Here is a 16,816-nt window from a genome sequence, read left to right on the forward strand (position 1 = left end):
CAAATACGACTTGATCAAATCGTCCGATCACGGAGCAAGCTCAGAATATTTTCAAATTACATCTTCTGTTTTGAAAGTCCTAATAAAGTCTTAATTTTGCTCACAATTGCGCTAATCTCCGTGTACAGTGCCTTGTAAATCCATGGTAATTACGGTAATAACCGGAAATGCCGTAGGATTCGCAGCTGATATAAGGACGTGGTTTATTCCGGTGAAAGTGGATTTTACTGCTTTAAGGCGGACGGTTTTAGAGTACAATTTATTATATTTTAATTAACAAATATACATAGTTTTGAACTAGACTATTTAATTTAATAATATAATGAAACTATATTGTTTTTCTTCTGAAAACTCGGCACTGTAATGCCTTGTTCTGCTACTAGCTGTCTATCGACTGAAGAAACAATGCAGGCCTAGCTAGCAGCTAGCGCTAGCCAGCTAGCGGAAGCTACTCGGATAACGCTGGTCAAGCAGACTGCAGTGGGATTTAAACCGTGGACAAAGCCGTTTTCGACGCTGTAATAACACCCAATCCGGTATGTTAGTTCTGTTTCTATATTTTGACTTGCTTCTGAAGTAGTTTGTGTTAAGTAACTAACTTAACTATAAGTGTTAGCTTGTTTATGGGAGATGAGCAGCTAAACATTTAACGCCATATTCTCAGAAAGTTAAAGCGTTAGCTTGTTAGCTTTAGCGGGTTAAGAATCAAGATTTAAATAACTTAATTGTGTTGGCTTGTTACAGCTGCTCTCTACGTGAAAAGTAGAAGAGAAAGGGACAAACTTCCATCAAACCAAGAAAATGTACAAGTACAAACGGATTAATAAGTAAGACAAAAAGCAGATTGAGTAGGAGTAAACATAAATAAAAAAAATGAAATAAAAACAATAGTATTTGTCAATTTTGACCATTTAGTCCCCCTTTTTATAGAAGGATGATGAGTTGAACAGTTTAATGGTCACTGGGAGAAAGGATCTCCTGTGGAGCACTTGACTGTCATCAGTCTCTGGATGAAAGTGCTCCTCTGTGCAGTCAGCACGCAGTGGAGTGGGTGGGAGGGATTGTCCATGATTGAGAGGAGTTTGGACAACATTCTTCTCTCAACCACAACATACAAAGGGTCCAGCTTCTCCCCCAGAACAGAACCAGCCCTCCTTGGGCATGTTGTGGTCAGACCTGCCCAGAGGTGGAAGGGCAGAGAAGCTGTAGGCCTCCTTAACATTTGAGTACATCAGGTCCAGTGTCTTCTCCCTACTGGTGTGACAATCACCAAGGTGGGCAGGGTCTGGGAGAGAGTTGCATAATTAAAGTCACCGGAGATCATAAAGAGGGGATTAGGTTTTGGAGTCTGGTTGCGACAGAGTTTATGATGTCACATGCGCTGGGAGAAGCTGCAGGAGGAATATAGATGGCAATCAATATAACATGAGAACTCTCTGGACATATAGTATGGACAAGGGTCCACCGCCGATAGTTCGATGTCCAGGCGCAGCAGACTTTCTTTCACAGTAACATGACCAGTATAACACCACCTATTGTTGATGTAGATGACCAGGCCCCCTTCTTTCTTCTTTCTGCTTTCCTCTCTCCTCCATTCCACCCGCACTCTGCTGAAGCAATCAATACTGATTCATGTGTCAGGCATACTGTCCTAGAGCCGTTCCGCTTTGAAACACATTAGACTAAACTCTCGAAAGATATATTTTCCTTCCTCACCAGTGCAGTCAACTCGTCCACCCTGTTGTGCAGAGACCTCAAATTGCCCATAATCAGAGATGGGTGATGCAGCTTCAATCTTTTCTCCCTTGCCCGCCTGTTTACTTTTCCACCCCTCTGCTTTCTAACAGCTCTGTGACCTCTCGCTGTTTTCCTCCTTATTTCGTCCTGTATGTTTAAAGTCCAAACGAAATTTAAATTCACGGTGCCAGTCTTCTGCAGCACAATCAGCTGTACTGGAATATAAACAAATGAGGCAGTTCCAGCTCCATACAGCTGTTGTGTGCTGGTAATAGCTAATAGCTAGAGATAAAAACTCCCCTAACCGCATGATGAGGGAGGGTAACTTTACCATACTGAAATACTACAATAAAAAGGAAGAATAAATTAAAAGAAAAGGAGAGCAACTGGAACAGGCTGTGGCTTGGCCTGCACATAGAAGTAATGTTACCGTTACCCTGTTGATTTGATCTTAAAACTCTTTAACAGTTGTACAAACTGATGGCCAACAAAATGCCTACAATTTTAATTTAAGTATATCAAGTTTATAAAGCAAATGGTCTCATTTCATACAAGTGATGACTACAGCTTGACTTTGACTGCACTTATTTGAATTTCCCTCAGCATCAGTCTCTCAGGTAGCCTTCATCTTACCACACTTTCACTGCATAGGCAGTCTTTGTGAAAATCGTTCATGGTTTCACTTAGAGTTAAAGTATAACATTACCATACACTTTCATTTGATGTTCTTCTTGATGTTTTGTTTATCACAAGCATACATGGCATCTCCAAACTCACATCATTCCTGCAATTTATGTCCCAACCAATCAGCAAAGGATTGGCCACTGGAGACCTCAATTAAAAAGCATTTTTTATGATGAAGAGAGAAGAAAACCGCACTGAGGAAATCATTGTAACCGGTTTACTTCCAGCTCATCCTTTGCTGCTACATTTATGATAGAAGTCTCTTTAATGTCTTTACTAGGATTAACTTGTGAAGTAATTTCTTTCTGGATTAAATCTGAAACAATGAGTCAGTTAACTAGTTACATGACGAAGAGAAAACTTTTGCAAACATGCTAATAATTCTCTTACTCTAGCGTGCAAGTGAAAGTTTGCCGAGCAACATCAGCTATTTGAAAATTTACTTTGGTTTTGGAGAAGTAATTGGCATTTTCCTTTTGAAGACTGGTTTTTTTGACAGAAAAGTTGACTAATAAAGTGTAAGCAATAGAAATATATCTATAAGTAATAATAACTAATAAATGATGGTTTGTGGATGCTGCTCAAGCCGAAGCTGTACATTTAAAGATGTAATTTAGTATTTACACCCAATTAAAATCAGAAGGTTATATGAATCAACAAATCTTACCTTCTTAAAATGAAAACAATAAAAAAAATTAATGTTACAAATGTTAAGTATAAGGCTATAGCTAACAGTTTAAATATAAAATCAATTTCTTTATTTTCTTCTTTCTTTCTTATTATTATTATATTTATTTTAATTCATTTAGTCAGTAAAATGTAAAGCACCAAGGTGACTATTTTAAAATGCTTGTTTTGTCTAACGGTACCAAATAAGTCTATGGACTGATGGTTCAAATTGTTTTGATGAAACTGATTGGTAGAGATGCTCAACTTTAGCTGTTTAATACATTGTGAAGTCTGTAATGTAAATGTATTTAAAAAATATATTATTTAGATAAAGTTCTTTTGAGTACATTGATCACTCTCCTCAATCTCTTTTCAGCTATGAGCTCCCAACTCCAGGTCTTCTCTCCTCCCTCAATCTCCTCCAGTGCCTTTTGCCGTGTCAAGAAGCTGAAGGTGGAAAGTAATGTTTGGGATGTTTCCACCACTGAAGCGTACAGCGCCATAGCAGGCCAGTCAGCATACACCTTTACTCCTGCCATGGCTGTACCTCCCTTTGCACCATCCCTGGTCTTCCCCCCTGCAGCTCCTGGCTCCAGGGGTCAAGTGGTAGTAAGGGCAGCTGATAGCACTGGCAGTCTTCCCCGTGGTTCCAGCCGGCGTGTCAGTGAGCAGGCAACATCCACCTCCTATGCACATGTGGAGACATGCACTGAAACAAGGGGGCACAGGCACGGACAAAAACGAAAGATTGAGGAGGTGAATGAAGGCAGTGGTAGTGGATGTGGCAGTGTCCAAATATTAGAGGAGCTCTCAGCTCCTGCAGCAACATATTCCAACCGCACTGGTGGCGGCGGTGGTGGAGGCACAGGCCAATCTATACCTCATTCAGCTCCAACCACCAAGAGCAGCAGCTCCAATGGTGAAGGGGATTATCAGCTAGTCCAGCATGAGATTCTGTGCTCAGTGTCCTGCAGCTATGAAGTGCTAGAGTTTTTGGGAAGGGGCACATTTGGACAAGTTGCCAAGTGCTGGAAGAGGGGCACCAATGAGATTGTGGCCATCAAGATTTTGAAAAATCATCCTTCCTATGCTCGCCAAGGCCAAATTGAGGTAATTAGACATCATTTTGTTTATTAAAATATTTGTATGTTGTGCTTTGGAAATGAAGCTACTGGTACAGTGGTTACCACTTTTGACAAACTTGGCTTTGCTGAGAGCGTCTTGTTTTGCAGTATAAGTATGACAGTACTTACAATGTGTGTTTTTGATCCAAAAAAAGAACAGTTAGGGATAAGAATTTGTTGCTGAACATCAGGGAAATGCTGCATGTTGAGTTTGAAAGCTTTGTCTGGTAAGATGACTTGGTGCCAAGCTCGGGTCCCTATAAAATGGAAGGGTTGCAGCAGGAACAGCCTCCGACGTAAAAAACTCATGTCAAATCAACGTGGGGAACACGTTCCTCTATGGCAACCCTTGAAAGGACAAGCCGAAAGCCATTGATACATGGGATTGGTGGATTATAGGATTTGTTACTGTTTACCAATAATCAATTGGTCTGCCTGCATGTGCTTCACAAATGTTGGGGCTGTTAAATAGGAATATAGTGTGTTTATAGTAGTAGTTTCTCAAATGAAATCTATCTTCTGGGCCACACAAGTTATCACTGTGGAATTCATACCACTTGCATTCTTAAAATGTTACATATAGGCAGGACTTCATTGGAGTTGCATATTTTTTTGTTTTGTTTTCTTACATTTATAGGTGGGCATCCTCAACCGGCTGAGTGCAGAGAATGCAGATGAGTACAACTTTGTTCGTTCATATGAATGCTTCCAACACAAGGGTCACACCTGCCTGGTGTTTGAGATGCTGGAGCAGAACCTGTATGACTTCCTCAAGCACAGCAAGTTCAGTCCACTTCCCCTACGGCACATTAGACCTATTTTGCAGCAGGTTAGAAACTTATTTTGCTTTCATTCATATTTTTAACATTTATCTTGACCTCACAATTTATGTAATTACTCAGGCTGTAAAATAACATGTTAATTTTAATTACATGTCAGTTATTTCTGACCAAGCAATTTGATTGGATGAGAAGCATTTTAATAAGTACTGATAAAGCATATAACAGCACTGGGACGTTTAACTGTATCCCTTTGCTTCACAGCTGTTCTGATGACCGTTAATTACTCTATTGGTTGCTAGCTTACTCCTACATTCTAACAAACACCGATAAGATGAACCTCTTTCCGGAACATTTGAGTTAAATTAAGAATGGTAGTCAAGAGAGGGGAGGAGAATGAAAGAAGCCAGGATAGTTTTGTGTGATATCTCGTGCCTATGACATCGGTATAACAGCACTCTCTTGTGACTATTGCTTATTTAATTTAAATCTTGCACCACCACATTTAAGAACAATTTTTGTCGATGTATCATTAGAGAGCTGAACTTAATATCCAATGCAATCCAATAAAGTAACTCTGCCATGAATTCAACTTTTCCAAGATTATAATTTATCAGTCTTTTATGTTGAAACTGTTGGAAAGGTGATAGCTCTGTTTACTATTGAGGTGAAAGTGGGTAGTGGAGTCATTATAAAAAGAGAAGGCTTTAATGTTTTGGCCACACTATTGAAAATTAATGTGGTCTTTTATTGTTATGATTCTTTACGGTTATGTTCTTTAATTAACGGTGTCTCTTGTTCTTTATGTTGTCCACTAGAGAAATATAATTTTGTTGCACGTGTTGCAATGACAATAAAGGCATTATTTATTAAATACATTTTTTTTAATCGCTTGGCAGCCCTAGTAAGTAAAAATTGTGATCATATTATTTCTATGTTGTCACCAACTGAAGCTGCAGTTGGTTACTCTATTAACTGATTATCAGATCAAAAGAAAATTAATTGGCAAATATATCATGTATAGATTATTCACAATAAGTAGTTTTTGTTCAAATTAAGACGATTAGAACTTGTTTCCAATCGGTTTTAGATTAGTAATATTTGTATTATTTGTGTGTTCATATCTGTAGGTGGCTACAGCTTTAATGAAGCTAAAGAGCCTCGGACTTATTCATGCAGACCTGAAGCCTGAGAACATCATGCTGGTTGACCCTATCAGACAGCCATACAGGGTAAAGGTCATTGACTTCGGCTCAGCAAGCCACGTTTCCAAAGCTGTCTGCTCAACTTACTTGCAGTCTCGCTACTACAGGTTGGTGGCAAACAAATTCAGATGTGTTGCGTTAAATGCATCAACCCTTGTAAAATGTAATGAGTGGAGCATTGAGGGGGATGAATAAACTGTTACTCTGACAACTTTCTTGCTCTTTTTTTTTGTTCCAACCCATCCTTCAATTTTCTGTTTGACTAGGGCTCCAGAGATCATTTTGGGTCTGCCGTTCTGTGAGGCCATTGACATGTGGTCATTAGGCTGTGTTATAGCAGAGTTGTTTTTGGGCTGGCCACTGTACCCTGGAGCATCTGAGTACGATCAGGTCAGTACCAAAATTATTAAAGACAAAACAATTCTCTTGTTTTCCACAAGAGAATTGCTGACTATGAAATAGATGTTTTGCTGTTAATTGGCAGCAGATCATGGAGTTACTGTAGAAACTATATATTCTGATCTTTTAGTCGAGATACTAAAGTCCTATGTTAGTACAAGCGAAACTATAGGGTTTTGCACTTCACTTTAGTCAAATCAGCTGCTCATTATAAATTTTTTTTATTGTTTTCAGATTCGTTACATTTCTCAGACTCAAGGTCTACCAGCGGAGTACCTACTGAGTGCCGGTACTAAAACCAGCCGTTTCTTCAATCGAGGCCCTGACTCTAGCTACCCGCTTTGGAGGCTAAAGGTGAATAAGACCAGATACAGAAGCTTGCTGTTTATGGTTTGGATTTATTAGAATATCACAAAATTGCTTAAAATGTCACCATGTGACGTTTGTTTCATTTAAGTTAAATTAATTTAATGTATATGCATTTTAGCACAGAAGATAAATGCACATTCTATTCACAGACCCCAGCAGAGCATGAAATGGAGATGGGCATAAAGTCAAAGGAGGCCAGGAAGTATATCTTCAACTGTCTTGATGACATGATGCAGGTTGATACACTAAAAGCTAGAAATTGCTTTTGGTACATCTCCCATCATTAATTTGAATAGGTTAAGTTGTATCATGTGAATTCCAGGTCAACCTGTCATCTCATTTGGAGGGGACTGATATGTTGGCTGAGAAGGCTGATAGACGAGAGTTTATAGACCTCTTGAAGCGAATGCTCCGTCTCGATGCTGACAAAAGGATCACTCCTACAAAAACTCTGGGTCACCCATTTGTCACAATGAGCCACCTTATGGATTATCCCCACAGCTCCCAGTAAGTGTGCTTAATAAGATGCACATATGTTGGTTTAGACGAGTTTATTGAAATGTAATAGCTGAAACGCTATTACCTCTCCAGTGTGAAGTCGTGCTTCCAGAACATGGAGATCTGCAAGCGCCGTAGCTCCTATGACAGCAGCAAATCCCTGTACTCCAACAATGCAGTCCCCAGTGCTGCAGCAGGAAACCTCACTGTCACCTTCAGTAGCCAACTCAACCAGCATAACCAGGTACCGATCTTAAACCAAACTCCTGCATTTATTTAGGAATCTGTTACCCCTCTAATATTAATTGGTAATATTTTACATTTTTGTAACAGGTGCCTTCTGCAGGGGGAACGGTGCCTTTGCTGAACTACCAGCCAGCTCTGTACCAGCAGGCGACCATTAACATTCCTGGGCTGACTCAACAGAGTGTCCCAATTCCAGCACGTCCTGCTGGGCTGTGTAGCCAGACCGAACCCTTCCAGCAGACTCTCATTGTCTGTCCACCCTCTACTATTCAAGGTACTGTTGCATTATGTATGTAAAATGGTAAGAAACCATGTGATGGTTTAATTTCTTTTGTTTTTTTTGTATTAACAGAATCTTCAATAAATCACCCACTTTGATGTGTGTCGGACTGTCTGTACTGACACTCTGATAATTGGATATAATATCTTAGGAATTACCGCATGATTTAACTTTTCAAAGAGTGATATAGAGCCTCAGAATCCAGAAGTTCTCCAGACTTAATTCGGGGATGGTGTATGTGAGAATGCAAATGTCAATGTTATTTTATTTTTTTTGCATGGCTCTGATGTGCTCTAAGCCAAACACTGTTTCCTGCAGCCTAATTTTGCTATCATGTTGTACCTCCTGTATGCACTGACTCCTCAATGAAATCAACATTTCATTAGAGAACACGTCTGTAGTTCATATGTGAAAGTGGCTTATGTCACAGCCTGCATAGTCTATTATTTTTTTAACCAAAATCCTTTAAAACATTTGATTATTAAGGAATATGCATTGTGCATGTATTTATATTCTGGGATTATTTTCTAATATCCTTTTGTGCGATTGTTTTCCAGGGCTACAGCCATCCAGTAAGAGTTCCAGTTTCCCTGTAAGGATGGAGAACTCTGTACCTATAGTACCTCAGAACCAGTCTGGCCAGTCATTGCAGATCCAGCCAAGCATGCTTACACAGGTTTGTAAAGTGTGCTGATGTCAGTTTTAAATGTCTTTTGGGTGATGATCCTTTATATATTTTATATACCATCAGCGATGCTAAAAGAGACAATGATTTCTGTTTGCCAGCGTTTTCCCATTTCCAATTGATGTGATATTCTCATGTTGCAGTGGAGATATTGATATCACTGTTATTGTACAACAACTTCACAAATAAAACCAGCCCTTCAACAGCCTTTACCTAAGGCATTATCTATTCCTGCTTTTGTTTCCACTACAGCTGCAGCCTAAGAATAATAGGAAAATCCCAGGTCCAGCTTTCTGAAGTTAGCACAATAAACATTTCTACCCTGTTCACACTAACACAGTGACATGGGGAAAACCTGCAATGGCAATTGATCAGAGCCTTACTTAGTATAGCTGTCATCCACAAGACACAGGGTCAGTGATTTGTTGTCATTTCCCCTAACTATTTCGTAGTGTCCTTGGGCAACACACTGATGCACCAAGTTGTCTTTGGTTTAATAAAGCGTTAGCCACAGCCAGAGGAACAACTGTCTCCTCTATCTAAAGTGGGCTTGGTAAGAGGAGTCACCTGTGGGCAGATGAGAGATTAAGTTTCATATTTGAAGGGGGTTGTAGCTTGCCATCATACACGTATGTGAGTTTGGCTGAGAAAGAAGTATTCTCCTTCATACTGGTGTGACTACAATTTGTTTCACAGCTGTTTCATTCAGATTTTGTTGATGCTGTGTACATGAGCATGTTGTTGTCATCCATCATTCAGTAACCAAACTCAAGGTTGCTGAAATAAATACTTGGCACCAAGCTGAGAGCTCTGATGCACAGTTTTGCTCATTCATGAATACATGTGGTGCATCCAAAAACTCTTTAAGGTTCTTTCATGGTCAACAAAAAATAACTTTCACTGGAAATATTTAAATGCATTTCCTTTTGAAATCACAACAGATGTGGCTTGAATGACGTCATCCATGCTGTATTTGTGTGTTTCTGCTGATTGCATCCTGCCTTGGATTTGCTTCCAGAACTAATTGGACTTTCAAATCCTGGCCAGGCCTTTTTTTGTATTCAGTCTCTTGTTTGGAATGGAGGCAAGAGTGGAGCACGGGAAACTCATTTGGCCTAAAAAGCTAGTTCATTGCCATTTGCTAAAATTAGGACTCATTGCTGCACACTGCAGAGATCAGGTGTCCAGATGACCAGTGGTAAAAATGTGCAGCCTTTTTTTTTTTTTTTTTTTTTTTTTTTTTATCTGCTGTCCTTTTGTCTAAACCAGAAAGGACCTTGAAGGACATTACTTTTCATCCTGCCATAACACTGCCCTTCCCTATCCTCCCTCCCTCCTCCAGGGTTCCTGCACACCCCTGATGGTGGCCACCCTGCACCCACCCTCAGCAAGCATAGCCCCCCAGTATTCTCTGCCCCTTGGGCTGGGCACTGGGGTGGGTCGACCCACTCTCCTGGAGCACACAGCCACAGTGCTGGTAAAGCAACAATGACAGCTCCAAAGAAAGACATGCACACTCCCTCTACTGCTAACGATGCCATCTCTCTCCTGCCCTACTCTCGCTTTTGTTTTTATTTGTTTTCAACCATCCTCTTCCTCTTTCCCAGACATTGTATTGGGCTAGTCTCTATTTTATGCACAATTTTTCTACATGTGGGATTGTGTTGGTTTTCATAATAATAATCGATAATTGGAAAATCTAACTTTTTTTTTTTAGTTTTTTTTTTTTGGTCAATCATCACCATTACCCTTGTATTAATTTCTAAACATCCCCCTTGGGACATCACATCAGTCTTCAAAAAATTTCCACTCTTTTCACTTCAAAGGACTCTTATACAACCCCAATTCAAAAAAAAAATTGCGTAATATGTGTAAATTGTGTAAAATGTAAATACAAACAGAATGCAACAATTTGCTAATTTCATTAAACCATATTTTATTCACAATAGAAAATAATGTGGAACATATTAGCTCGTTTTGAGTTTGATTGCAGCAACACATTTCAAAAGTTTGAACAGGGCAATGTTACACATAGTAGCAACTTATAAGAATTAGGGTTGTACATTACTCAACCGTGTTTCCGTCACTCCCCCACAGGCTTTCCCCTTAGGTGTGCTGAGGGCATGGAGCGCATGTGTCGCTGAGTTAGTCTGAGCTTTGCTTGCAGCTTTTTCATCCTGTCCTTTCAGTTTCAGCAGAGGAGTAGCAGCTACAAAGTTCACTAAAATCCATACGCTACATCCTGACTCTGATACATCTTTTGTTTCAGCCCCTGAACATGTGGCATGCCTTTTTTCCCCAAAGACAGCTTATCAGCAGACTTGGCATCAGTGAACTGAAATAAACTAATCATCAGTGTTTCTTCTAAACAGGCACTATGGTTTTGTGAATACTTGTCCTTATACCAGAACTGATTGTTTTACAGTGCTTTGTTGTTCGTGCTTTGCATGATATCATCTTGTGGATTTGTTGCAGGGCTGTGCTGTAATAAGGGAATGGCTTGGGAAAGGTTGCTCGCATATCTAGCTTTATGCTTTTGCCTGCAGAAAAGACTGGCCAGTTGTTTGCCTCTTTGTCTTGGATTTTTTTTCTTCTCAGCATGGGTTGTCTGGATAATTCCAGCAACTAAATAATTTGTCAATTCATAAGTAGCTGATCCTTCATACTACATGTACTGATGTAATTTTTTTCCCTTTTCCCTCAGCAGGCCTGGCCCACTGGCACCCAGCAGATCCTCATACCATCATCATGGCAGCAGGTCCCAGGCGTGGCTATTCACAATGCTCCCCGCCAGTCAAATGTCACATCCCCTCTGGACACACTTCACTCAGATGCTGCCACACAACAGGGACACAGCTGGAAGTGGGTTAACCAGTAGCTGTTTAGTTGCATACAGATTGAATTTAGAAGCTCACTGTTTTGCAAAGATTTTTATACAATAATACTTAAATTGTATATTTTTATCTAAAATTTGTTTTGCCAAGTGTCTTCACCTTTACTTGGGTTCTCTGTATGTCTAGCTTGTCTTTGACTAACATGGGTCTTCACTGTAATTAGTTTGGAATATTGAATTTCCCTTTAATTATTTGTTTTCCTCCTTACAGGAGCAGTAACCAAAGCAGGACTCAAGAGAGGAAGAAGGTGAAAGCTAGACGCGGAGAGAACAGAAACAGGTTAGTACAGCCCTGGGGTTTTTCTCTGATCACTATTTGCATTTTTGAGGCATATGGTGTTTTTCTTACACAAAATGATCACAGTTTGTAATCACATAAAACACAACTTAAAAGATTTGTTTTTTTAAGAATAAAACTTAAAAAAACTATTCTATTGTAACTTGGGTTTTTCATTTCCAGTAGATTTTTACTGACACAGCACTTTTTAAATAATGGTTTTAATAATTATCACAACCAAAATCAGTTTTCTCATGGCAAACTTCAATATTTGCTTTTTGTATAGGGGTATAACTACTGCTTCATTACTCGCCAGTAGTGGTGTCACCCAATCCAGCTCCAGTGCTACATTGTCCCAGCCAATCATAATCTCTGACACACCCAGCCCAGCGGTCAGCATCATTACGATTCATAGTGACACTGACACAGAGGACGAGCGCAAGTTCCACCCCGCCAGGTAAGGAAGAGATGCTCCTTTTCATTAAACAAAGCTTTTTTTGTCTGGGTTCATATTAGCTTAGACTGTACAAGTCTGACATATTTTTTGTTAGCAGATACAGTCTCAGTTATTAGACAAGGGCTTTATTCAATTAGACAAAATTAATTTCAAAATATTTCATTGTATGGATAAGATGTGTGAAATAATACATTTTGTGTTCTTAGTGTTGGCCTGAGCCAGCGCACCAATGTTATCAGCTGTGTGACTGTGCATGACTCGGACTCCTCCACAGCCAGTCCCCTGACTCCTTTGCCCCGCACAATTAACCCAACTAACACCATATCAGCACGCCAGGCCAAGTCTTTGGCAGTGGTGGCCCCTTCAGTCAAATCCCAGGGCTGTGAGAGAGGAGAATCTTTACGTGGTCGCTTAGAAACAGGTGATTCATTGATTCTGTCAATAACAAATGTAAGTTTGTGTGCAAAGGCAGCTAAATTTTATTTCTGTGACATTAAATCCTAAGTGAGCTACATGAAGCCTAAGAGATCTAACAGACAGCCTTGCAGTTCAGGGGAGAACATGGAGCACCCTTTAAACCTCAGCCAGGTGAGAGATCTTTTGTGTTGTGGGTTTTGCCAGGTTGGATGTGGCCAATAATAGGCTTTAGTATGTAATCATGTTAAACTGTTAGAATGTGTTGGCAAAGACATGGTGCTGAAAAAATGTTGTTCATACCTGATAAAGAATGTAAATTCCTAAACCCAGTGACAAACGCTGTTCCTGTTTGTATCCTAATTTAAATCTCCTCTCCAGCCTCTTGCTATGACATGCCCTTTTTGACTTATGAATTTATTAGGACTTACTTAAGGAATTACTTAAAGATGTTGATTCTGGTCTTTTTTATTCTTAATTGGCAGTTTGCTGACAATAAAGGAGTGGGCAAAAAAACACATTTTGCTAGCAGTGTTCAGGTTAAACATCTTTGTTCAAGCTGCAGGTGGATTGGTCAGAAAATTGCAAATGTTTGTTGTGTGGAATAGACAGGAGCAGCAGTCATTAGTTGCAAAACACGCACAGAGAATTAATAGGGATATTATCCACACATGAGGACACTTATCACACACAAACATTTACAGTAGGAATTGTGAAGATATGGTTATTTAGTTGCGGAGTGTAGAAAATATTTTCTGTGGCAAAAAATTTCAGTGGAAAAACAAACTTTTTCCCTGTATTGTAATGAGTGTGGAAATGATCTGGAGTGGAAATTACTTAAAACAACGTGATAAAACATCAGAAGCCATTTGCTCTCTATCCATAATGTTGTTTTCCAAACTACATAAAACTAAAGCAATCTGAGAAGGAAATAATGTTAATAGGCTGGAATGGTATAGATGAAAAGTAAAACCAATTTGGGAACCAGTTTTTAACTTGCATGATTTGGATTCGTACCGGTTTGCCACAAATGGATATAAGAAGACTCCCAGTATAATCAAAGTGTACTGTCTTGCTGAATGTTATTTCTTACAGGTTCAGCCGATGGTTTCCTCATCTCAGGAGCGTTCAGGGGAGTCCCACAGTGAATTGTCGTTGCGCCGCCAGCAGACGTTCCCTCCAGTGGCCTCAGCTTCTCACTACAACTTCCCCGAGGTGTCCAACCTGACGCCAGCCTCGGTCCCTGGCCCCAGTCTATACACCTACCCAGCCTCCACCGCCCTGTCCTCAGCTTCTCAGGCCATGGAGCAGCTGTTGGGTCGAGGTCACAGTAGCCATGGACACTCCCCCTCTGCCTATGCAGCAACATACACCTCATCCTCCTCTAGGAGAGACTCCGCCAGCCGCAAGGATTCTGTCAGTAGTCTGCTGCACAGCCTCCCTGCAGCCTACCAGCATCAGTTTGCCACCGGTTCTCCCTATGTTAGTGTGACTCCCCGGGCAGAGGCATACAGCGCCTACCAGCTGAGCCCCAGGCGCCTTACACAGTACCCCTACCTGTAGGGAGGCACGTATCTGCTCCCCACATAATATCACAAAGGGACATTTTAACTGTATTTCTAATGGAATAACTGTCGGTCACTTATTTGCTGCTTTCTATTCATTACCTGCTACTTGGGACTGTTTTATGGTTTCTGACATGTTCTTTGGTATTATTTGATGAGTATTGTTTTATTTTCCATAAATATCATTTTGTTTTATCCCCTTCTTATCCAGATGTACAATTTAAGGCTATGTGCTAACTGTATTTTATATCTGTTTAACTTGAGGGTTTTGTGTGAAGAGAGATTGTCCTCCTTTCACAAGCTGCAACAACACTTTAGGCAAGCTCACAAATGCCTGACTCACAAGGCTGGTGAAGTCGACAAAGTTACAAGTCACGAACCTTGATTAAGTTTTCACACTAATCTAGCATAGCCCTGTGGTTTTAGCTAAACATAACTGTACCTTTCCCAAGTCCCTGTTGACGATGTCTTTTACTATGTTTAAATTATGTTTTGTCAGTGTATGGTAAAAAGAGGAAGGCCCACAAAAATGTTGAATATGAGTGAACTGTGGCGAAAACTGTGATGGATACATATTTAAGTGCACATGTGATAGTCTGTTAATGTAGTGTCAGTATTTAGGCAGGATTAATCTTTTTTTTTATTTTTTATTTTTTTGGTAAATGCATCAACTGAGTGCTGAGTGTATTTATAATTTGTAGAGGAGTGAGATCAACCACGCTGAGTAAATGCTTTTTCATTGTGTTTGGGGGGGAAAAATGTCCTTTTTCCAAATATCTCTGCTCAAAGAATGAAAAATGTAGTTTCACATGTACTGAAAAAATAAATTATGTATTAGTGAATCCTGATTGTGTAGGACCTACTACTTATTAACATACATTTATGACCAGATTGTGGAATTTGTAATGATGTACCCACACTGTCACACTGTGGTCCAATGACTGACGGATGTAAGACTTCCAGTAGATCAGCTTTTCCTTCTGCCATTTTTGGTTTAAGGAGGTGAATCTGTGGAGGGTTTCTGTGGGTTATGAAAGCTTTTTTTTGTCTTAAATCATGTTTTGTTTTGTGTTGTAATGTCTGAATATTTAACTGTATTTCATCTTAACTTGGCATAGTTAGGAGTCTATCTGGTAGAAGTAATTCAGGGAAAAGATTTTGGTTCAAATACTCCACTATCAAGGTTTTAAATAAAATAACCATAAACTTGTAATGATTCTTACAACTCTGAGTCAGTGTAGTTATTTCTACAATAAAACTGAGATAAGGGGCTATGGCCTTGTTCAGGAAACGGATGTCAGCAGTAGGATAGTTTGTATACAAATACTTGAACAAAAATGAGCTTGCTGTGTAATCTTGCCAAGTAATATTCATATCTAGATATTCTAGAATTGCATATAAACTGTTTATAATATTTTATTCCACTTATTGCAGGTTAATGCAAGACAAACGAGTTATCTGAACTAAAACTATCAGAAATGCCTACGTTAAATGTTTGGAGCCAACATTTAAGGCTTTTATATGTTAAAATGTTTAAATCGTTTGAATAAACAACCCTGACTTGATTATGTGAAAGACCTTAAATATTGTGAAGAATCAGCCATTAAATGTGCAGCTAATAGATGAATGGAAAAAAAAAAACGTTAGATGTGAACGTGTCAATTTTGTGTCGTTGTGGCCTTTTTGAAGTTCTACTTTATTCCACATTTATTCTGTTCAGTTTGACACCATTCCTAGTTATGTGGTGCTCATTATGTTTTCGTGTCTTTGGGGTGGTTTTAATAGTTTGCAAACGTTTTTGATAATTGTGTTTATTTTCCAGCTGTTTGTGCTTATGTTGTGTGTTTAGTGATTTTATAACCGTGTTTGGTCATTTGTTTCTTAACTGAGCTTCAGCTCTACAGAAAAATCAAATAGCCTGCAAATACATAATTTCAAATTACAAGTCCTACATTTCTAAAGGTACGACGAAAAGCAATTTCAAAACATTTGTACTTTTTCCATCTATCAAATAGTTTTTATCACTTCACTTGGCGTAATTACTTTTTGTTTCAACAGAAAAGGTAGAGCGGTCGTCCACCAATCCTGCAGTTGTTGGTTCGATCCCCGGCTCCTCCTTCTCTTGAGCAAAACACTGAATCCCAACTTATTTTAGTGTTGGCCATCGGTGTGAGAGTGCGAATGGTTGAAAAGGCAGAAAATAGGCAGAAAAGCACCATATAAGTACGGACTGTATTTACTTTATTTCTCAAGGCTGAAGTAAAACACTGGACAGGAGATGTTTGTCAATAACTTTATTGTTCTTAAATATTTTCAGAACAACTTATATGTGAGTACACAAATCCTTCGTGATACATTGAGTTAAAAAATACTGATCATCAGGTGCTGATTTCCTTACAAAACGTCTTAAAAAATGTTCACAATATATACGTGTGTATATATATATATATATTAATAATTTAGATCATATATACAACAAAACACCCCTGACTATTAACACTATAACAAGGGTTTATGTCACAGTTCTCTTTACTC

The 16,816-nt window shown here is 39.3% G+C and overlaps 1 protein-coding gene across 4 annotated transcripts; it reads left to right on the forward strand.

The window, feature by feature from the left end:
- Positions 1 to 187: 187 nt before the first annotated feature.
- On the forward strand, positions 188 to 16,546 carry LOC137126999 (homeodomain-interacting protein kinase 1-like). Of its 4 annotated transcripts, none has more exons than XM_067503250.1 (18): positions 189 to 536; positions 3,467 to 4,200; positions 4,852 to 5,043; positions 6,124 to 6,305; positions 6,465 to 6,588; positions 6,832 to 6,951; positions 7,116 to 7,202; positions 7,289 to 7,473; positions 7,558 to 7,708; positions 7,798 to 7,984; positions 8,548 to 8,666; positions 10,018 to 10,152; positions 11,380 to 11,537; positions 11,780 to 11,848; positions 12,132 to 12,302; positions 12,509 to 12,723; positions 12,808 to 12,890; positions 13,812 to 16,546. In XM_067503250.1, exons 2-18 carry the CDS (start codon positions 3,469 to 3,471, stop codon positions 14,277 to 14,279), a joined length of 3,378 nt encoding a protein of 1,125 aa, XP_067359351.1. In that variant the 5' UTR covers positions 189 to 536; positions 3,467 to 3,468; the 3' UTR covers positions 14,280 to 16,546. The 4 variants fall into 4 exon arrangements, with proteins under 4 accessions (XP_067359353.1, XP_067359354.1, XP_067359351.1 ...); XM_067503251.1 differs by having other exon boundaries at positions 11,383 to 11,537; XM_067503252.1 differs by lacking the exon at positions 10,018 to 10,152 and having other exon boundaries at positions 188 to 536.
- Positions 16,547 to 16,816: the final 270 nt, after the last annotated feature.

This window comes from Channa argus, chromosome 5 (assembly GCF_033026475.1).
Source record: "Channa argus isolate prfri chromosome 5, Channa argus male v1.0, whole genome shotgun sequence".
In the NCBI taxonomy this organism is placed as follows: Eukaryota; Metazoa; Chordata; class Actinopteri; order Anabantiformes; family Channidae; genus Channa; species Channa argus.